This window comes from Entelurus aequoreus, linkage group LG22 (assembly GCF_033978785.1).
Source record: "Entelurus aequoreus isolate RoL-2023_Sb linkage group LG22, RoL_Eaeq_v1.1, whole genome shotgun sequence".
NCBI lineage: Eukaryota > Metazoa > Chordata > Actinopteri > Syngnathiformes > Syngnathidae > Entelurus > Entelurus aequoreus.
In genome coordinates this window covers 40,731,723-40,756,086 of record NC_084752.1, presented here as the reverse complement: position 1 = coordinate 40,756,086, position 24,364 = coordinate 40,731,723, and the positions used below count along the sequence as shown (strand labels likewise).

Below are 24,364 nucleotides of genomic sequence, written 5' to 3'. Positions count from 1 at the left end.
TGGCCATGCCAGCAACTTGAGGGTTCCAGGTTCGATCCCAGCTTCTGCCATCCTAGCTGTTGTGTCCTTGGGCAAGACACTCTACCCACCTGCTCCCAGTGCCACCCACACTGGTTTAAATGTAACTTAGATGTTGGGTTTCACTATGTAAAGCGCTTTGAGTCACTAGAGAATAGCGCTATATAAATATAATTGACTTCACATGGTATCTTGTTGTTCTATTTTCTCATTTCAAGGGGAACTGCACTTTTTGGAATCATTCACAGTCCCTTTGTAAGTTAAAGTTAAGGTCCCAACGGTAGTCACACACCAGGTGTGGTGAAATTATCCTCTGCATATGACCCATCCCCAAGTTCACCTTCTAGGAGGTGAGGGCAGCGGAGGCCGCGTTCGGGAATCATTTGGTGATTTAACCCCCAACCCTTGATGCTGAGTGCCAAGCAAGGAGGCAATGGGTCCCATTTTTATAGTCTTTGGTATGACTCGGCCGGGGTTTGAACTCCCGACTTTCCAGTCTCAGGTCAGACACTCTAACCACAAGGCCACTGATCAGGTCGATGGTTAATGCATCCTCAATAGAAAATAAACCTTAGCAAAAGTTAGCTAACAATTGAGTCATTAGTAACTGCTCTATTCTCCCTATAAAGTGCTCTAAATAACTTCCTAAAACCCCCTTCAGCATTTTAAATACACACTGTAAGTATATATGTAATGTAGTAACATTCTTAATAACATGTCATATTTACATATCTTGCTCATTTTAAGCATACAATGTCTGCTCTCACTGGGATGGCAACTGATGGGATGTTCATATCTTCCCGTTTAGATGAAAAATTAATCCTCACAAAGGGTTAAAAAAGAGTGGGTGCAAAAGAGCGTATTTTTGTGTCTTTCTTGCCATCTCCAGGTCTAAGTTGGATGTCAATGTTGACCAAGTTCTCGGTTTGTGTCCACAACCTTCTACTACATAAGTGAGAGGCATGATTTATAATCTACAATTAGCTTTCACGATCTTAGAGGCGAGAAAGCAGCTCAGTATGTCAATATAGCAGCATAAGCTAGTTAGTTAAAAGCACACCAACCCCATGACATGACACTTCCACGTGATGTAGAACAATAGTACTACATTTTAAACATACACACACATCTGAAGAATATAAAAAATAAATATATTTGGTGGGCCAAACAAAATGACTGTGCGAACCAATGTTGGTATGGGCGATATTACCTAAAATCTATATCCTAATAACAATATATGTCACGATATATCATTTGGTATATGATTGATAATAGAATAATTTCAAAGCGGGTTATTTGGCAGCTGACATATGCAGTAACATATTGTGTCATTTCTAATTGTATTCATTTCATTTTCATTTCATTTCATTCATTTATTTATTTATTTCAGGCAATGACAAAGACGTACAAGTTGACAAAACATAATAATATAAATTAATATAGTGCATTATTGTCCAGTTTTGCCTGAAAGGGGGTGGGAAGAAGATAATTTATTTAATCCCACCCCCAGTTCTCCATTCAGTGATTATTCACATGAGTTTCACTCTCACTTTGTTCAAGGATTATAATACACATGTTGTGTCATAGTGGCATTACCATATGGTAACAATAATTATTACACTGTAACAATCATTTGTATCAACAATGTAGGAATACTGAATATACCAACAATGGTAATAGACATCATAGCAACAATGGTAATAGACAACATAGCAATAATGGTAATAGACAACATAGCAATAATGGTAATAGACAACATAGCAATAATGGTAAGGAAATATTGAGCACATGTTAACACTTTGAGACAGAGTACAACAGCAGGTCAAATTAAAGACCCTCATCTCTATATTTGAACCAGACCCCATGTTTGTATAATAGTTTATATCGATTAATAGTTTGGCATTGCTTGTGTTGTAAGTCCAGTTTGTTCCATAGTTTTACTCCGCATACAGACACACAAAAACATAGTTTTACTCCGCATACAGACACACAAAAACATAGTTTTACTCCGCATACAGACACACAAAAACATAGTTTTACTCCGCATACAGACACACAAAAACGTTTACGAGTGGTTTGAGCTCTCGGCAATAAGAAATATCCAAAGCCTCTCAAGTTATGAGCTTGCACTCGTCTTATAAAAAAACGTTGTAGATTAGGTGGCAATAATTTGTTAAAAGCTTTATATAAGATTATTAATGTATTATATTTAACAAGGTCATCAAATTTGAGCAACTTTGATTGCATAAACAGATTATGAGTATGTTCTAAATAACCAACGTTGTGAATGATCCGTACTGCTCTTTTCTGTAATATGATCAGAGGATGAATTGTGTTGTGGTAAGTATTCCCCCATACTTCAACACAGTATGTAAGGTATGGCAGTACCAAGGTGCAGTATAGAGTACGGAGTGCATTTTCATTGAGGTATAGTTTTGCTTTGTTTATAATTGAGAGGCTTTTGGAGATTTTTGTTTTAATGTGTCTGACATGAGGTTTCCATGATAGTTTACTATCAATTATTACTCCCAAAAATGTATTCTCATTTACGATTTCAATTTGGGTACCATAAATACTTATTTTCTGTTCAGACGTTATGTTGCGATTTCCAAACATTACTATCTTAGTTTTATTTATATTCAAAGATAATTTATTTGTGTCCATCCATTTTCTTTGTACTATGTTTAGTTCTGTGTTTCCTGTATTTATGAGCTCATTATAGTCATCACTACTGTAGAATACATTTGTGTCATCTGCAAAAAGTATAAATTTCAGTATTTTGGATGTATTAAACATATCATTAATATATACATTAAACAGTTTTGGCCCCAACACGGACCCTTGGGGGACACCACAAGCAATGCCAAGAGTATCAGATAAAAATTGACCCATTTTAACAAACTGTACCCTCCCTGTTAAATAACTTTTTAACCAGTCACCAGCCAGCCCCCTAATTCCATATCTTCCCATTTGATCTAGTAGAATTGAATGATTAATGGTATCAAAGGCTTTCTTTAGGTCAATAAAAATACCACCTGCATATCTTTTATGCTCCAGTGCATTAGTAATTTCCTCAATAGCTTCAGTTATTGCCATTGAAGTTGTTCTTTTGGACCTAAAGCCATACTGACCGTCATTGATTATATGATGCTTCTCAAGAAAAGATTCAAGTCGAGAGTTAAATAGTTTCTCTAAGATTTTTGAGAAGTGAGGCAAAAGAGAGATTGGTGTGTAATTGTTGAAAGCATGTTTGTTGTCACTTTTGAAGAGCGGAGTTACTTTAGCCATTTTCATTTGACTTGGAAAGCAGCCAGTCTGGAATGATAAATTACATATATAAGTTAATGGTTTTACAATATTCAGGATAACCTTTTGAACCAATATCATGTTGATATCATGGCAGTCAGTGGAGCACTTACTTTTACACTTGCGCACAATGTTTGTCACTTCCTGCTCATTTGTAGCTGAGAGGAAGAATGACGAAGAATTCTGTTCAATAGTTGATTTTGTAACTCCATTGTCTGAGATATCAACAGCCAATTTAGGACCAACATTTACAAAGAAACTATTGAACTTGTTTACTACATTAGTCATATTATAATCTTCACCGTTTTCATCAATAAAGTAATCAGGATATGTCAACTTGGAATATCCTTCTTTGATTAGACTATTCAAAACATCCCAAGTTCCTTTTATATTATTTTTGTTTTCATATAGTTTTTTTTGATAATATAACCGTTTGCTTGTTCTTATAATATCAGTTAATTTATTTTTATACTTCTTGTATCGTTGTTCGACTTCTTTTGTTTTTATTTTGATGAAAAGTTTGTAGAGATTGTTTTTCTTTTTACAGCCATTAATTATCCCTTTTGTGATCCAAGGGCTATTTTTATTTTTTCCTTTTATGAAATATTTTTTTACGGGGCAATGTTTATTATGCAGGGAAGTAAAGATGTCTGAAAAATGACAATAAGCACTGTCCACATTAGTTTCTCTGTATACTGAAGTCCAATCCTGAACTGCTAAACTATTGTTTAGGGCACAGATTGTTTCCTCAGTTGTTATTCGTTTAGAGATTTTTGCCATAATGTCTTTGGTTTTCTTGAGATGACAGTCATATAAAGTAAAAACAGGTAAATGGTCAGTGATGTCACATATAAATAGGCCACTGGTGACTTGATTTCCCATAATGTTAGTAAAAATGTTGTGGATGATTGTGGCACTATGTGTTGTTATTCTGCTTGCTTTGGTTATGGTTGGATATAGAGACAAGCTGTACATTGTGTCAATGAAGTCATCAACATGGTTATGGTTGGATATAGAGACAAGCTGTACATTGTGTCAATGAAGTCATCAACATGGTTATGGTTGGATATAGAGACAAGCTGTACATTGTGTCAATGAAGTCATCAACATGGTTATGGTTGGATATAGAGACAAGCTGTACATTGTGTCAATGAAGTCATCAACATGGTTATGGTTGGATATAGAGACAAGCTGTACATTGTGTCAATGAAGTCATCAACATGGTTATGGTTGGATATAGAGACAAGCTGTACATTGTGTCAATGAAGTCATCAACATGGTTATGGTTGGATATAGAGACAAGCTGTACATTGTGTCAATGAAGTCATCAACATGGTTATGGTTGGATATAGAGACAAGCTGTACATTGTGTCAATGAAGTCATCAACATGGTTATGGTTGGATATAGAGACAAGCTGTACATTGTGTCAATGAAGTCATCAACATGTTTTTGCTTGGTTGACTTCAACAAATCAATGTTAAAATCACCACAGATAAATATGTTTTTTTGGTTCACAGAGGAAAATATTTTACCCATCCACTCATTGAAAGTTTCAATGCTTGAACCAGGTTCCCGATATCCAAAACTCATGAAGATATTTGTCTTTTTGTCATTTAGGATTTCCACTGTTAAACATTCAAATAATCCATCGACTGCTATGGTCATGTTTGTTAAAACTTTAAATGTAACAGATTTATGAATGTACAATGCGACCCCTCCTCCTATTTTATTTATTCTGTTTATGTATCTTAATTCATAGTCATTCAGACTAAAATCAATACCTTTATCATTGTTGAAGCAGGTTTCAGTGATTGCAACAATGGTAAATGGATGACTAAATTCTTTCAAGTAATCCTTGATAGCCTCAAAGTTAGTGTACATGCTTCCACTATTGAAATGTATTATAGATAGACTATCTTCTGATTTTACACTGTTTTCATATTGTTCGCGGGTAAAATAATTACAGTTTTTAACAATCGCAGAGAAAAAATTATTATCAGGGTCTATGTCCATATCAGTCTCTGTTGTGGTGTGCTCTTGATACTCACACATGTCCAGTTCTTTTTGTTGATGTTGGAGGATCTTCTGTAACATGTCCATATTAATACTTGGTGTGGTCTGTGTTCTTGGTGTGGGTAGCATTGAGATGATGTAAAAGTCACAAGCTACATTGATACCAAGTACTGCATCAATGTCAATACTTATCAAGATCTTCTATTTTCCTTATCACCAAGATTTTTGCTTCCTTTAGTTTGATGAAGATCTTACAGTTCGTTACCCAGGTTTGTTGAATCTTGCTTTGCCTTTTAAGTTGTCATGCGATTCTTGCGATGTCAGCATTTTTCTTGGTCAAGTGTTCATTGATGAAAACATCTGTACTTTTGAGTTTGCGTCCTTACTTCAATATTGCGATTTATTATAGAAGCATTTCAGTCCCATCTTAAAACTCATTTGTATACTCTAGCCTTTAAATAGACCCCCCTTTTTTAGACCAGTTGATCTGCCGTTTTCTTTTCTCCTCTGCCCCCTCGCCGGGTCAGCATTTTTCTTGGTCAAGTGTTCATTGATGAAAACATCTGTTCCTTTGAGTTGTGTCCTTGCCTTAATAGTGCGACCTTCTTCTTTCTGCTTGCGAATCTCATGATGACGGCGGGTGGTCTCTGGTTCCTCATGGGCAGTGGGTGACAAGCCTCCATGTGCTCCAGGTCCATCTCTATCCCCCTGCTTTGGAGATAGGAGGCCACCTGCTGCTCCACCGACTGTGCCTCCTGCACGCTGGGCTCCCCGCTGTCCGCGGCCACCGCACGCGCGTAGTTGCGTGGCTTGATCTTGATCCCGGTGATGACCACATCATTCATGCGGGAATATTGCTCCAGCTCGTCCACTCGCTGCTCCAGGTCCACAATGCGCCGGTCTTTTTCCACGTTCTGGAGGTGTAGTTGTTTCACCTCCTCCAGCAGGCCCAAAAGCTGCTCCTGGTGCTCCCTCACCGCAGTCACATCGCCGCACAGGGAAAGTAGTGTGAGCCTCATCTCCTCGAACTCCTCCGATGTGGGGCTTTTCCTCGGTGCAGGCATCACTGATGGTCTTTCTGCCGACGCATCCAGCAACAGAAGGAAAAATCCACCTCCTTATCTCAGGCCGGTAATGCTAGCCGGCTCCGGTGTGCTAGCTCACAGCACCGATCGACACAAAGCTACAAAGTGTCACGGCACAGTGACACAGCCAAGCCAAAAAAGCACAAAAAGTACAAAAAAGTACAAAAAGTTGTACTAGCTTTGCACGAGGTAATTGCCAAACTCGACAGCCCCACTTCGAAAACAGCCAGACGCGCGCAAACTCCAAACCGGAAGTTTGGTATTATTTTGTCTAAACAATTATTATTAATGTACTTGTTTATTTACTGTTAATACCTGGTTACTTTATTTGAGAAAATAATACTGGAAATGATGTAATATTTTACTGCATATTTCAGCAACTAAATTAGGAGCCCGTGTAGCCTGTTTTAAAATGATTCTATTAGTAATTCTATATGAAATAATACATTGCAAAATCAATTTAAAACCATATCATGTATCCATAGTAAAAAGTCCTGACCTGGTTTGTTTTTCTTTTCCTGTGAATAATGTTGTAAAGAGCAGCGTGTTTGTGCGTCACTGAGATTTCAAGACAGTTCATACGATAACTTGTTTTTCCTAAGTGCATGTAAAAGTACTGAATGCATTGTGTGACTGAGCAGAGATGCTGTGTTTGTCTTGCAGACGTCTGTGAAAAATATCTTCACCCTGAGCAACAGAAGTGGAGCTTCAGGATGCGGACGGAGGAGCTACAGCCCTCCCACATTAAGAAGGAAGAGGAATACCCACTGATCCCCCATTTTAAAAAGGAAGCGGAGGACCCACTGACACCCCATTTTAAAGAGGAAGAGGAGGACCCACTGACACCCCATTTTAAAGGGGAAGCGGTGGATCCACTGAGCCCTCACATTAAGGAGGAAGAGGAGTACCCACTGACCCCTCACATTAAAGAGGAAGAGGAGGAACACAGCATCAGTCAGCAGGGAGAGCATCTTGAAGGACTGGAGGAGTTTGATGTCACCAAGATGCCAGTGACTGGTGTCCCTGTGAAGAGTGAAGGTGATGAGGTCAAAGGTGAGAGTGAGGAGAAGAGAGAGGCGGAGCCTCCAAGCAGCAGCTCAACACAACACATGACAACAGAAGGTGATGGAGACCACTGTGGAGGATCACAAGCAGACAAGATGTTAGCTCCACTATCAGATAGTGAGGACACAACGTCACACTCGCCTGACACTGATGATGAACACTCTAAAGATGATGCAACATGTCACACTGACAACACTCACTTCAAATGTTCTCTCTGTGACAAAACTTTTAAATATCCAAGTTATTTGAAAAGACACATGAGAACACACACTGGAGAAAAAACGTCTTCATGTTCACTCTGCGGTAAAGATTTTACTAATAGGCACGATTTGAAAATACACATGAGAATACACAGTGGAGAAAAACCTTTTTCCTGCTCAGAATGTGGTAAAAGGTTTGTAACAAATCAAAGTTTAAAAGCACACATGGGAACACACACTGGGGAAAAACCTTTTTCATGTACAATCTGCGGTAAAGGTTTAACTCATAGGCAACATTTAAAAGTACACATGAGAATACACACTGGAGAAAAACCTTTTTCCTGCTCAGAATGTGGTAAAAGTTTTATAATAAATCAAAGTTTAAAAGTACACATGAGAACACACACTGGAGAAAAACCTTTTTCATGTTCAATCTGCGGTAAAGATTTTACACATAGGCCACATTTGAAAGTACACATGAGAACACACACTGGAGAAAAGCCTTTTTCATGTTCAATCTGCGGTAAAGATTTTACTCAAAGGGAGCATTTCAAAACACACATGAAAATACACACTGGAGAAAAACCTTTTTCATGTTCAATCTGCGGTAAAGATTTTACTCGAAGGGACTATTTCAAAACACACATGAGTACACACACTGGAGAAAAACCTTATACATGTCCAGTATGTTGTAAACGTTTTGTACAAAGTCCGCATTTGAAAAGACACATGAGTACACACACTGGAGAAAAACCTTATACATGTTCAGTATGTTGTAAAAGTTTTGTACAAAGTCCGCATTTGAAAAGACACATGAGAATACACACAGTGTTGAGTTGCAGTGTGTGTGGTGAAAGATTGTCTTCTGAGTACCAGAGTAAGAAACACAAGTGTGCTGGTGACAACAGCAGCAGCAAATGAAACTGCAGGATTTGAAATAAACTGTCAAAACTTTAACTTTGACTTTCTAACAACATCAGCACATAGATTCTAACATTTATAGATTAGATATTTTAGATTATTGCTTTTTTCAGGCAAGTACATGCTTTAATATACAACATTGTGTACTTTTATTTAAAAATGAACACAACATTTTGACTGTAAAGGTGAGAATAAACAGGACAAAACACGTTACAAATACTTTCTATGTATATAGAGATATTCAGAAATCATTTTTAATGATGTTATAGATAAACTCCTTTATATGATGTACATATTTGTTTTACATGTGTTCATACCTTTGCTTTTGAGTACACATAAATCCCTCTTAGTTCATATTTACTGGTTCACATGTGAAACATCTTCTGGACCACTTCTGGAAGCATATTATTATTTACTTTATACATCATTTGAGCAGTTGTGTTTTATACAAGATCATTTACTTTTAAAATGTGTGACTTTATGAATCATTTGTTGGGTCTCAATAATCCATTCTTTTAATTATCTTTATTATTGTCTTTTGTAATATGAATATTGTTTTATATGTATGTCCCCTTTATGCAATATGTAGATTGGAGAAAATGGCAACATTATATGTGGAAGGTTATGAAGGATAGTTTTGTTTTTAATAATCTACATTTCTTATTAAAAAAACTACACATGACAATTGTTTTTGTCCCCCTTTTTTAGAATCCCTCAAACATTATACATTTCAGAAAACATGGGAAAGTTTGGAATGTTAGGGAAAAGTCAATAATGTACATCATCCCACAGAGCTTTACTGTGCATCCATCCATTTTTTCTACCCTCTGTCCCTTTCATTTTATATGTATAGCCTTTAATCACAAAGTTGTCCGCCAAAGGGTGTTGCGTTTTGGAGAAACTCCTTCTGTCAGAGTGCTGGTCAACACAGTAAAGAGTTACCCAGGGATGCACAGAACGCTGAGTAAAACACTTTTTTTTACTGCGGAAATCTACTCACAAAAACAATCCAAACAGGAGGTAACAAAAAGTGACCGTGCGAAAAAGAGAAGACAAAATGTGCATCGTGGGAAAAAAAACACAAGCTACTTAAATACAAAAATAAACTCGACTTGGTTTGGCGTTAAAAGACGTGCACACTACAAAACAACACCAAGATGGATGGCACTGGGAATGGCCAAGGTAGCAAAATACTCAAAGCATAGAATCAACTGGCGTGGAGTGGAATCGCAGAGTGCCATCCAGCTGTCAAGGTGCTGCTTAAGTAGCACCAGGGTCAATTGGAAGCAGCTGTGCACGTCCCACAACTCCGCCCACAAGCGCAACACAGGAACTCTAGGAGGAAGGAGAAATGTAAGAACAAAGTCAACTTCACCAAAAGAAGAAAACGGACAATACAAACCACAAGGTGGCAGCAGGCGGTGACAACTTCCCTCAAATTAATTTGGAAAAAAATGGACTGAGCATAAGAGATAAATCATCACAAATGAAGTGAAATCATTCAAAAAGTTTACCCTTGTAACTCACTTCTATCCAAATTCATCCAGGATGTTTCACTGGAGAATGCTGTCAAACTGTTATGTCTACTAGGAAAATTCCATATTTACATATCTAGAGTCATGTCATCATGTAAACCAAATATTTTTTTGTTAAATTCTGTCATATATATATATATATATATATATATATATATATATATATATATATATATATATATATATATATATATATATATATATATAATATATATATATATATATATATATATATATAATATATATATATATATATATATATATATATATATATATATATATTTATATATATATATATATATATATTTATATATATATATATATATATATATATATATATATATATATATATATATATATATTTATATATATATATATATATATATATATATATATATATATATATATATATATATATATATATATATATATATATATATATATATATATATATATATAATACTACAGGTACTATAATATGCTATGTTTAAAATGGCCGGATGTCATACTTTTTTGTATTTTCATTTAACAAGAATACTAATAAAAATAGTAATTGGATATACTAATAGAAGTAGAAAAAGTTATTAAAAAAACTACAACATATATTTTTAATTTCTCTACAGCACAGGTGTCAAACAATATATATATATATATATATATATATATATATATATATATATATATATATATATATATATATATATATACAGTATGTATGTATATATATAGTTCATATATATATATATATATATATATATATATATACAGTATGTATGTATATATATAGTTCATATATATATATATATATTTATATATATATATATATATATATATATATATATATATATATATATATATATATACATATATTTATTTATTTGTAAAAAGCACTTTACATTGAGCAAACAACCTCAAAGTGCTACAGTGTATTGAAAAACATAATAATAATAAAAAATAATACAAAAATAAATACAAATAAAAACTACAACAGCCTAATAGCTAGAACTAGTATGCATATATCTATAAAAAGGCTTTTTTAAAGGGTTTTTAAGCCTTTTTTAAAAGCATCCACAGTCTGTGGTGCCTCCAGGTGGTCAGGCAGAGCATTCCACAGACTGGAATATACATATATATATATATATATATATATATATATATATATATATATATATATATATATATATATATATATATATATATATATATATATATATATATATATATATATATATATATATATATATGTTTGCATAGATATATACATATATATATATATGTATTTGCATAGATATATATAGATATAGATATATAGATACAATCTATATAATGCCAAAAGAAATTTAAAAAGATCATGAAAAGGAATACATTGTCTCCAAACTTCCCCCCACATTTGACCCATACCAGTTTGCTTATCGCCCTAACCGCTCCACACAGGACGCCATCTCCTCTGCACTCCACCTGAGCTTAGAACATCTGGAAGGAAAGGACACACGTGCAGATGTTGTTCTTGGACTTCAGCTCAGCATTCAACACCATCATCCTGCAGCACTTGTTGAGCAAACCTTGGATTCAGTACCCCCCTATGCAACTGGCTGCTAGACTTCCTCACAGACAGACCCCAATCTGTGAGAGTGGGCAACAACACCTCCAGTGCCATCTCCCTGACCACCGGCTCCCCCCAGGGCTGCGTCCTGAGTCCACGTTGATGACCCATGACTGCTGCGCCAGGTCCACTACTAACCACATTGTGAAGTACACAACAGTAGTGAGCCTCATCCGTGACAACAACCACATGGACTACAGGGAGGAGGTGAAACATCTGGTTGACTGGTGCAGAACCAACAACCTGGTCCTGAATGTCAACAAGACCAAGGAGATCATCGTTGACTTCAGGAAGCACCAGTCCAGCCACGCTCCACTCTTCATCAACGGCACAGCAGTGGAGATGGTAAGCAGCACCAAGTTCCTGGGGGTGCAGATAACTGACAATATGACCTGGTCCCTACACACCGGAGCTCTTGTAAAAAGAGCTCAGCAGCACATGCACTTTTTGCGTGGGATGAAAAGAGCACAGCTCCCTCCCCCCATTCTCAGCACATTCTACAGAGGCACTATAGAGAGCCTGCTGACCAACAGCATCTCTGTCTGGACTGGAGCCTGCAGTGCCTCAGACTGGAAGTCTCTCCAGAGAGTGGTGAGGACGGAGGAAAAGATCATCAGGACTCCTCTTCCTCCTATCCAGGAGATGGCAAAAAGCCGCTGCCTGACCAGGGCTCAGAAAATCTGCAAAGACTCCTCCCACCCCCACCAAGGACTGTTTTCACTGCTGGACTCTAGAAAGAGGTTCCGCAGCCTCCGAAGCAGAACCTCCAGGTTCTGTAACAGCTTCTTCCCTCAGGCCGTAAGACTCTTGAACGCATCATAATTAAATTATCCCCTCAACTCCCCCCAAAATGGATTAACTCACTGGAATAAAAAAGACAATATAACATACATCCATAAACGTGGACACGTGAAAAAGTGCAATATATTTATCTGTACAGTAATCTATTTATTATTTATATATATTTATATACATTTATTTATTTTATGTATATATTTATATATTATTTATATATATTTATTTATTTATATATGCACCTTATTGCTTTTTTATCCTGCACTACCATGAGCTTATAACGAAGTTTTGTTCTTATCTGTACTGTAAAGTTCACATTTGAATGACAATAAAAAGGAAGTCTAAATCTAAGTCTAAGTCTAAAACCTCCCACAGTCTAAAATACATTATAAAAACGATTAGCATCAAAGACAAAAATAATATCATGAGTGTAATATTTATTTTGTTTCTTCTTTCTCTTTCCTTGTTGTTTCAACACATTGTTAAATATTTGAATATTTTTACGAAAATGTATGTCTTTGTTTTGAAAATGTAAAATGGACAAGTTTACTTTTATTTTCAGAATAAGTAAATAGTATATAATAACATAGTTGTAACGGGGGTGGGGAGGGGGGAGCATAGACATCTTATAAATAGACGCAGCATCGAGCGCTACTGCCTACTGGCGCTGACGAGATGTGGGGCCGCCATCTTGGAGTGGTGATCCGCTCCACTCAGTGCAATTCATTTGGCAGGAGCAATGAACTGTCAGTGCATTTAATTCATTTTACCTCACTGAATACCACTGATTTTCACACGCTTTTTTTGTCATACGTGTAGCTATGATAAAGGACACATGTTTTATTATTCATAGTTAGCTTAACAGTAATATAATATTCTTATATGCTACAAGTGACCAGACGTCCGAGATCAAAACTGGGAATATAATCCCAGAGAAGGGGGAAAAAAACGGTCAGCTATTTTTAAGTTGAAGAAACAATATGATTATGTTATATATACATGCGTATATCCTACATAAACAATGTATGAATACATTAGATATCTATATATCTTATAGACTGTATCTCTGTTGCTGCAGCAGCAGAGTTTATTCTGTCTTGACACTTTGTATTGATATTTTGTATTACATTCTTCCCTTAAATGATCATGTTTACAGTGATTGTTATATATGTATTTTTTATGTATGTCGCTTTGGATAAAAGCGTCTGCCAAATACTTGAACATATATAAACACCTGAAAGTCTTTATATCAGCTAAAACCACCAATCTCTTTCACTGGATTCAGAATAAAACCAAATGCTGTCTTACCCAACAATGTTAGTATTTGAATATTGTTACTTGAAGACTTATTCCTGGTTACAATTATACTGTTAAGAAAGTATTGTCTTATATTTTGCCTAAAATGAGAATGCATCATAATCAGTGGCGGCTGGTGAATTTTGTTTTAGGTGGGGCTGAAAGTTTGTAAAGCAAACCCCTGTAGGGGCGTCATCCTCCCCCAGAAGATTTATTTGTGATTTTCACATACAAATATTGAAGATCTTTGCTCCTTCTCAACTCTGTGGTAATGTTATTTTCATAAAATACAACCAATAGTACCAATAGTACATTAATGTTAAATCTTACTTGGGAAAAGTAATCTCCCGATTCCTATTTTCAACAGTCCGCTCACTTGAGCAGGAAAACGCTGAACACCAGCCCGGCATCTTTGTTTTCTACCTGTCAACTGTCAGTTTAGACTGCTCGCCGGCTCCTCATCACCACTTCAAGATGCAAATTGCTCGTGTCACAGCAACCAATACTGCGTCTACTTATAAGATATCTATGGTTATAACGTCATTGCAAACACGGCAATATGTTGCGTCCACTGCAGTTTGCTACCTTATTCATACTTTTTATCAAGTGATTTTTTTAAGCAGGGTTGCATGAGGTACCTACACTTAACGTTACGTTAGTCAATGTATCACACACAGTAACGTAACATTAGACGGCGGTCACCAGCACCGCATATTTTAGCCACCTACAAAAAGACAAACAGTCAAATAAAGGTCAGTTAAAATGTATACTATATTAAGAATATATTGCATAGGGCCCTGACATCTAAAAAGTACAACTCTGTTCATTGTTATGTTCATGTAAAAAGTACAACTCTGTTCATTGTTATCATGTATTTGTTATGTTTTACATGTGTACGCACACATAAACACACATACAGTATGAGATGAGATCAATGAGATAAGGTAAGAACAGAATAGAAACTGCTGTGGAACTAGTTACAATGCAATATGCCATGGAAATACAATGTTAACACTTTTGTACAAATAAGTACAGCTGCACTTGTTTTTGCAAATGTGTTTATTCTGTAAAGGAATGAGTTAAATGTTTAAAATTGTTTAAACTATTAAAATGACTGGTTAATAGTGCTATTACGAATTGCAATGTCAGTACTATTTTTTTTCTTGCTATTTCAAATGCACTTGTTTTAATAAATAAATACAGCGTTTTAAAAGCATACACAATCTGTGTAAAAATATTAATCTGTGGTTAAAAGGACTTGAAAGGACTCGAAACTCAAAATGCAGGACTTGGGACTTGACTTGAGACTTTCTAGTCTTGACTTTGGACTTGACTCGGGACTTGCCTGTCTTGACTCGGGACTTGACTCGAGACTTGAGGGCAAAGACTTGAGACTTACTTGTGACTTGCAAAGCAATGACTTGGTCCCACCTCTGAGTAACAGACACCTTCATAACAATATGTAATATGTACAATATACACACTGCAAGTATATATATAATGTAGTAACAGACACCTTCATAACAATATGTAATATGTACAATATACACACTGCAAGTATATATATAATGTAGTAACAGACACCTTCATAACAATATGTAATATGTACAATATACACACTGCAAGTATATATATCATGTAGTAACAGACACCTTCATAACAATATGTAATATGTACAATATACACACTGCAAGTATATATATCATGTAGTAACAGACACCTTCATAACAATATGTAATATGTACAATATACACACTGCAAGTATATATATAATGTAGTAACAGACACCTTCATAACAATATGTAATATGTACAATATACACACTGCAAGTATATATATAATGTAGTAACAGACACCTTCATAACAATATGTAATATGTACAATGTACACACTGTGACTTCAATAATAAATATGGCAGTGCCATGTTGGCATTTTTTTTCCATAACTGGAGTTGAAGTTGTTCTCTTATTTTGGTAAACCTTGTTACATTGTTTAATGCATCCAGCATCACAACAAAATTAGGCATAATAATGTGTTATTCTACGACTGTTTATATCGGTATCGGTTGATATTGGTATCGGTAATTAAGAGTTGGACAATATCGGATATTGGCAAAAAAAAACATTATCAGACATCCCTTTGTATTGAATGAATAGAGAATCCTTTTGAATCGGGAAAATATCGTTTTTAAATTGAGAATCGTGTACAATAGAAGAAAAATCGATTTTGAATTGAATCGTGACCCCAATAATCACATATATATATATATATATATATATATATATATATATATATATATATATATATATATATGTATATATATATATATATATATGTATATATATATATATATATATATATATATATATATATATATATATATATATATATATATATATATATATATATATATATATATATATATATATATATATATATATATATATGTAATTTATTTTTTACAGTCAGTGTACCTAAAAAATATAATAATCAAAGGCATAGGCAAATGTGGATATATTTAAGTGCTCCATACAGCCCTTTGAGGGGGTTTGACAGCCATGGGTTAGAAGAACATATAAAAAGGAGGATACATATAAAAAGTACCTTTTTTTTTTTTTTTGCAAGATGGCACTAAGATATTTGACTCTTAAGTTGAAGTCTAGTTTTGGCTCTGCAAGAGTGTTTTTTTTGTACAAATCCTATGTGAACAGGATAGGGCGTACGTTCCCCTCCAGAGTCTATTGCTGTCATTCAAAGACACTTGGCCAATAGTCAGAGGTGTTTCTTCACATGTCTGCTCCTCGAAATAAGAGACACTCACACTGCCAAGTCTGGGACGCTAAATAAGGCACACTTGCAAATAATGCCTTTCTTTATGTGTGCAATTGCGGCAGAAGTCCACAGGAGGGCGCACGTTCCCCTCCAGTCTATTGCTGTCATTAAAAGACACGTGGCGGAAGTGGCTCACCTGAGCAGGTGAAAACAATCAGTCAATCACAATCACATGTAAAACATCCAATAAATAGACTGCAACAGTCAGAAGTTTACAAGCAGGATGGAAGCAGCAAGCGAGGTAAGAAGGAGCAAGCGAGGTAAGAAGGAGCTATTTTCTTTACAACTTGTTTCAACTTGAAATCAGAGATGACAGATCTTACTTTATCTTCCTGGTTCTTGTATCACTACGTGTTTGATTGAGACTTTTATTAGTAGATTGCACAGTGAAGTACATATTCTGTACAATTGACCACTAAATGGTAACACCCCAATAAGTTTTTCCACTTGTTTAAGTCCGGGTCCACTTAAATCAAGTCATGATACAGATATATACTATCATCATAATAGTCATCACACAAGATAATCATCAGAGTATATATATTGAATTATTTACATTCTGGGATGGGGGGGGGGGGTTAGGTTTGATTGATATCAACACTTCAGTCATCAACAATTGTATCATCAGAGAAATGGCCATTGAAACAGTGTAGGTGTGACTTGCTAGGATATGTACAACAAGTAGTGGACACACACACAGAGATCAGAAAGCATAAGAAAAAGTATCTACCTTTGATTGTTAACATTTGATTTTTTTTAAATGAATGTATTAATCAACAAAGCAATACACAACAATGCAATCCAATTCCAAAAGCAAAGCCGCCCCAGCAACACTAAGAACAACAAACAGCAATTGAGGACACAAACATGACACGCAACAATCCAAATGTAGTGAAACAATGAACATTAACAGCAATACTAATCATTTCAACATAGTCATTAAAAATTCCTCATTGATATTAAAAACATGAATAAAAAATACTAAAATGAGAAAAGAACAATAGTGTGACAGTGGCTTACACTTGCATCACATCTCATAAGCTTGACAACACACTGTGTCCAATATTTTACACAATGATATAATAAGTCAAATTTTGGTTCATTTAGTAGTTGAAACAAATGTAAATAATGGATCCCATATTCCAATATATGACTCATTATCTCAACTAAATGCAGTTTGTTCTACTGATATCATCTCCATAGCTTGTGTGCACCAGTCAGTATGAGTTGGACTATCAACATCGATCCATTTTTTAAATATTACCCTTTTTGTTATGATGCATATTGAAAGAAAAGCATTTTTACTCTTTGATGACACGTTACTAAATTGATGGAGATCCCCAAGAATACAAGTTTGCAGTGCCGCGAGGTGTCCTGGCTTGGGGGCGAAACATCAGTGAACGGTGGCACCAGCTGACGACCCTGCAGCTGACCTCGAAGTGCACTGGAGGAGGTGCGACAGGCAGAGATGCCAAGCAGTTAGGTCTGTACTTATTAATTGACACTTCTGGGGAACCAGCGACTACTGTGAAAGAGCAGTTGGCAGCCAGGAAAGTCTGGTGGGCAACCGGGAAAGACCGGTGGACGACGGGAGAGACCGTACCAGGAGTGGGCGGTTAGTCACCTTACCCACTTGCTTCCTCATGAGGAAGCACCTACAAACTGACTACGAAAAGGCATAAGAAAAAACAACCCGAAGGCCCTCCGAGAGGCGGGATGGAAGATGGGCCTATTCTGACGGATCAAACGGTGACAAACGGAACGGAAAACGACAATGAGAAGGTTCTCCGGAAGTGTAAATGCGGGTGGCAGAAGGTGACTTCTTTTAAAGGACTGCGGATTCATCAAGGGAGAATGAAGTGTGGGAGTACTCCCGACCAGCATAACCGCGCTGCTTCGGCAGGTCAGACGGAAGAGACCCAATGCCAGGTGACAAACCACAGTGCAGAGGGTCCCAGCAATGCTGAGGGGGAAACGGCAGTGGAAGCAGGAGGGGAGATGAATGCAGCACCCGAGAGCGAAGCTCATGCAGTCCCCCAGAGAGTTGCACAGTCAGAGAGCCAACGCAAACATCCAGAAAGGCGCAAGAAGATCAAGTGGCCGAAGGCAAGCAACCAAGCAGAATGGCGCAAGCTTGACGATCACCTGAGAGGGGTACTGGAGCATTCCCTGCGAGGGACGGTTGAGCGTAAACTAACCTCGCTGAGTAACATCATTTATGAGGAGTGCAGAGAGAAGTTCGGAGAGAGCGCGACCAAGCGAGCCACAGCCCAGAGGCACAAAGGACGGAGGGAGATGGAAATCAAGGGGCTTATAACCAACAGGCGCCAGTTGCGTAAGAGGTGGAGGAAAGCAGCCGCGGAGGAAAAAGAAGGGCTCAAAGTGCTATGGGATGATCTCAAGCAGCGTCTTGCCAAGCTGCGTCGGGCAGAGAGACTCAGAAGGCGCCGGAAACGAAAGGAGAAGGAAAGAAAAGACTTCTTCAAGGATCCTTTTCGGTTTGCCCGTCAGCTCCTGGACGAAAAGCGAAGTGGCAAGCTGTCCATCGCGAAAGAGGATCTGGAACAACACATCAAGGACCAGTATACGGATGCAGCCAAAGATACACCACTTGGTTCACCAGGCCATGTGCCACGTCCAGAGCCCCCAGAGACCCCATTCGACACTTCCCCACCTAGGCTGAGCGAGATTAAAGAAGTCCTTAAGAAAGCCAGATCAGCCTCTGCACCAGGACCAAACGGGCTTCCTTACAAGGTGTATAAAAACTGTCCGCAAGTGACCACAATCTTGTGGAAGCTCATGAGTGTTGTGTGGAAGAAGCAATCCATTCCAGCGGAGTGGCAAGAGGCAGTTGGAATATTCATCCCCAAGGAGCAAAATTCAACCAACATCAGCCAGTTCAGGTCAATCGCTTTACTGAACGTGGAGGGAAAAGTATTTTTCTCTGTCCTGGCAAAAAGGATATCCAGCTTCCTCAGCAACAACTGCTACATCGATACAAGCTGTCAAAAAGCCGGACTGCCTGGCTTTCCGGGGTGCATGGAGCATGCATCCGTGATTTGGGATCAGATACAGCGTGCCAAAAGAGAGAGGAGCAACCTCCACGTGGTATGGCTCGACCTGGCAAATGCCTATGGCTCAGTACCACACAAGCTGGTTGAGTTTGCCCTGAATTTCTTCCACGTTCCTGTGTGTGTCAGTAACATCATAGCCAAGTATTTCAACAACCTACACATGTGCTTCTCAGTAGATGACTACATGACAGGATGGCAGCGGTTGGAAGTGGGAATTGCCATGGGCTGCTCCATATCACCAATCCTCTTTGTGGCTGCATTTGAAGTGTTACTCATTGGAGCAAGGCAAATGGTCAGAGGCCTGAAAACACCGTCAGGAGGAAGACTCCCCGCTCTGAGAGGTTTCATGGATGATGTGACAAGCATCCTACAGACCGCCCCATGCACAGCACGACTCCTCAAGCGTTTCGACGAACTGACCGTCTGGGCGAGGATGAAGATAAAGCCTGCTAAGTCCAGGAGCCTGTCCATCAGGAAGGGTGTGAGAGATGACAGGACAGTCTTCACAGCAGGAGGTGAGAAGATTCCACTCCTGGCAGAGCAGCCCATCCGAAGCCTCGGGAGGGAGTATACAGCAGAGCTTTCGGACAGGCAGATGGGGAGGGTGGTCCAGAAACAACTAAAAGAGGGGCTCGTAAGGATCGACGGCAGCCAACTTCCTGGGAAGCTGAAGGTTTGGTGTTACCACTTCACACTTTTCCACCGCGTAATGTGGCCGCTGAAAGTAGCCGAAATTCCATCTTCTCAGGCCAGCAAGATGGACAGCATCGCCAACGGTTATATCAGGAAGTGGCTGGGCCTCCCCCGCTGTTTCTCGGACACAGGTCTTTTCGGCAAGAACATTCTGCAACTTCCTCTGAAGTCAATCAATCTGGGTTACAAGCAGGAGAAGACTCGCCTTGTACTGGAATTGAGGGAATCAAGAGACGAAGCTGTGAAGAGTGCAGCGGTGACTGTCCGCACTGGACGAAAGTGGAAGGCTCAGGTGGAAGTGGACCAAGCTGTCTCAAGGCTGAAGTACAAGGAGATTCTGGGAAGAGTCCAAGACAGCCGGGCAGGACTGGGATGGGGGCAACCAGTCCAGTTCTGGTCCAAAGCCACGAGACAGCAGAGGAAGGCCATGGTGGTGGAAGAGGTCACACAAGTGGCGCAAGACCAGTATTGGATCAAGGCCGTATCCCAGGGAAAACAGGGGGCATGGACTCGCTGGGAGGATACCATCAAAAGAGTCATAACCTGGGCCGACATCTGGCGAACTCCTCAATCTCGGCTTAGCTTCCTCGTGAGGGCAGCGTATGACACCCTGCCATGCCCTCGAAACCTCGCCCAATGGTTCGGAAGCGAGGGCAAGTGCTCCCTGTGCAGCAAAGACAATGCAGGACTCAAACATATCCTTTCAGGTTGCAACGTCGCGCTGACGCAGGGACGCTTCCGGTGGCGACACAATCAGGTGCTGAGGAAGTTGGCAGAGCTGTTGGAGAGATGCAGAGTCGGGGCAAACAACGCCACAGATCGCCATCGGCCAAACATCAATTTCATCAAACCAGGAGAGGTAGGACAGAAGACAGAGGCGGGAAGATCATCACTTCTGCTTACCCCTGGTAAGGGCTGGGAGATGCGCGTTGACCTTGACAAGCTGCTAGTCTTCCCAACTGAGGTAATACAGACAACGCTAAGACCAGACGTTGTGATGTGGTCCTCAGCTGCTAAGAAAGTCCTCATCATTGAACTAACCGTGCCATGGGAGGAGGGAATACCAGTAGCACATGAGTTCAAACGGTCAAAGTACAGCGACCTGGCAGAGGACTGCAAGGGGGGAGGCTGGTCTGCGTCCATTCACCCCGTGGAGATCGGATGCAGGGGCTTCGTAGGAGGTTCTGCGACCCGGCTCCTGCGTGCGGCGGGAATGACCGGTTACAGCCTGAGGAGGGCCATTAAGGAGTTGGCAGAGGAGGCAGAGAAGGCAAGTTTCTGGATGTGGCTAAGAAGGAGGGACAACACTTGGGGCTCAACACCCCATTGAGGTCAGTTGCAGGGAGTGGCGCGGGGAGACGTCCCCGCTTAGCCACTGCCCCCCCACCGCGAGGTGTCCTGGCTTGGGGGCGAAACATCAGTGAACGGTGGCACCAGCTGACGACCCTGCAGCTGACCTCGAAGTGCACTGGAGGAGGTGCGACAGGCAGAGATGCCAAGCAGTTAGGTCTGTACTTATTAATTGCCATTGGGATGTTTATATTAAGGACTGTGATTGCTTCTTTTGTTGTTTTCAACCATAACTCTTTTATTCTCTGACATTCCCACAATAAATGAACAAGAGTTGCCTCACTTCATACATAACTTGCTATCTACCACACTCATTTTAAACAGCTGAGAAGATGTCAAATACAATCTATTCAATATCTTAAATTGAGTCAGCTTATCTTTAATGCTTCTAAAGGGCTTGTGTGTCAGCATGTCTGTGATCTTTTAATTCTTTTTTTCTCTCTTTTTTTTAATAAATAGATTTAATTATTTATTTATTCTTATTTTTTTAAAATATATTTTAATAATATTATTATTATTATTATGTATTTATTTATTTTATTTATTTAACCCCCTACCTCAGGGGGGGGACTCGGCGGGGCGGTTGCTGGTTGTTCCATCTCCATCGTTGGGGTCCCTGCGGGTGGGGTGGGTGGTTCCTGTGGCCCCGTGCTGGGTGGTCCTGTGGCGGCCGGCTTGGGTGGGGTGGCCGTGGGCTGGCCTCGCCGCGCTCTCCGGGGGTGGGGGGGGGGGCTCGTGGGGGCCCTGTTGCCGGTGGGGTGGGGGCGGTCTTCCCGTCCGGTTGCGGGGGGTCTCCGGGCCCCTCGGGCGGGGCGTCCCGCCTCTCTGCCCGTGTGGGGTGTGGTCTCTCGCTGGCTTGGGGTCTGGCTGCCCCCTGCTTTTCTCGTGCCTTGTCCTCTGCCGGGTGCGTCTGTCTGCGGCCTGCTGCTGGCCATTGTGGGCGGCACGGTGGGCCAGGCTCTGGGGTTCCTGTCGCTGTCCGGCTTGGCTGCGTGGGGGCGGTGGCCCCTGGTTCCCTGGGCACCACACCTACTGTTTGTGGGATGGGTTCTCGGGGAGGCTGGGGCCGTACTCTGGCTCCCGCACACACTGGGAGTCAAATGTATTGTACATGCAAATTCACATATACTCACACACATACATACACACATACATAGGTACCTACGCTCCCACATACATATACAAATAAATACAGTACATATTTACACACTCAAAGTTCGTACATCCACACGCACACTCATTATACAAACATACTGTATACACATACTGTACATATACATTCACTGTACAAGCACACATATACACATACTGTACATATACATTCACTGTTCAAACACACACATACTGTACATATACATTCGCTGTACACACATATACACATACTGTACATATACATTCACTGTACAAACACACATACTGTACATATACATTCACTGTACAAGCACACATATACACATACTGTACATATACATTCACTGTACAAACACACATACTGTACATATACATTCAGTGTACAAACACACATATACACATACTGTACATATACATTCACTGTACAAGCACACATATACACATACTGTACATATACATTCACTGTACAAACACACATATACACATACTGTACATATACATTCACTGTACAACACACATACTGTACATATACATTCAGTGTACAAACACACATATACACATACTGTACATATACATTCACTGTACAAACACACATATACACATACTGTACATATACATTCACTGTACAAACACACATATACACATACTGTACATATACATTCACTGTACAAACACACACATACACATACTGTACATATACATTCACTGTACAAACACACACATACACATACTGTACATATACATTCACTGTACAAGCACACATACACATACTGTACATATACATTCACTGTACACACATATACACATACTGTACATATACATTCACTGTACAAGCACACGTATACACATACTGTACATATACATTCACTATACAAGCACACATACACATACTGTACATATACATTCACTGTACAAGCACACATACACATACTGTACATATACATTCACTGTACAAGCACACGTATACACATACTGTACATATACATTCACTATACAAGCACACATACACATACTGTACATATACATTCGCTGTACACACATATACACATACTGTACATATACATTCACTGTACAAGCACACACATACACATACTGTACATATACAAGTACATATGCACACATACACTCATGCACATAATCAGGTTTCATCAAACATATATTAACGTTGTTGCCCTAGGGTAAACTGGGTATAACACATGGCACACTGACAAAGCTTAACCTATTGTTACTATAACAATCTACAAGGTTAATGTAGGTTGCTTCTCTTTCTTCCCCTCCATTTTTCTGCATTCTTTCGTATCTCAAGTTATCATGACGTATATGTATTGTTGCATTTGAACAATTGTATTGTTGATAATAAAGGTAAAGTACTGGTATTGTTTATTATCAATAGCACTATTTCTATTGGTATTCATATTGCTCCATTTTTACTGTAATAATGCTCAT

At 38.8% G+C, this 24,364-nt stretch overlaps 2 protein-coding genes across 2 annotated transcripts in view; one reads left to right on the top strand and one right to left on the bottom strand.

Annotated features, from left to right (window-relative positions):
• Window positions 1–9,355, top strand: part of LOC133639706 (gastrula zinc finger protein XlCGF57.1-like) — a 29,012-nt gene extending 19,657 nt beyond the window's left edge. Inside the window, exon 3 of the mRNA XM_062033256.1 lies at window positions 7,087–9,355. Coding sequence (XP_061889240.1) covers window positions 7,087–8,609 — 1,523 coding nt within the window. The 3' untranslated portion in view covers window positions 8,610–9,355. The remainder of the gene's footprint in view (window positions 1–7,086) is intronic.
• LOC133639708 (uncharacterized) overlaps window positions 7,151–24,364 on the bottom strand; it is a 55,332-nt gene continuing 38,118 nt past the window's right edge. The window contains exon 6 of the transcript XR_009823842.1: window positions 7,151–9,944. The gene's annotated coding sequence lies outside the window, so the exon portion shown is untranslated. The remainder of the gene's footprint in view (window positions 9,945–24,364) is intronic.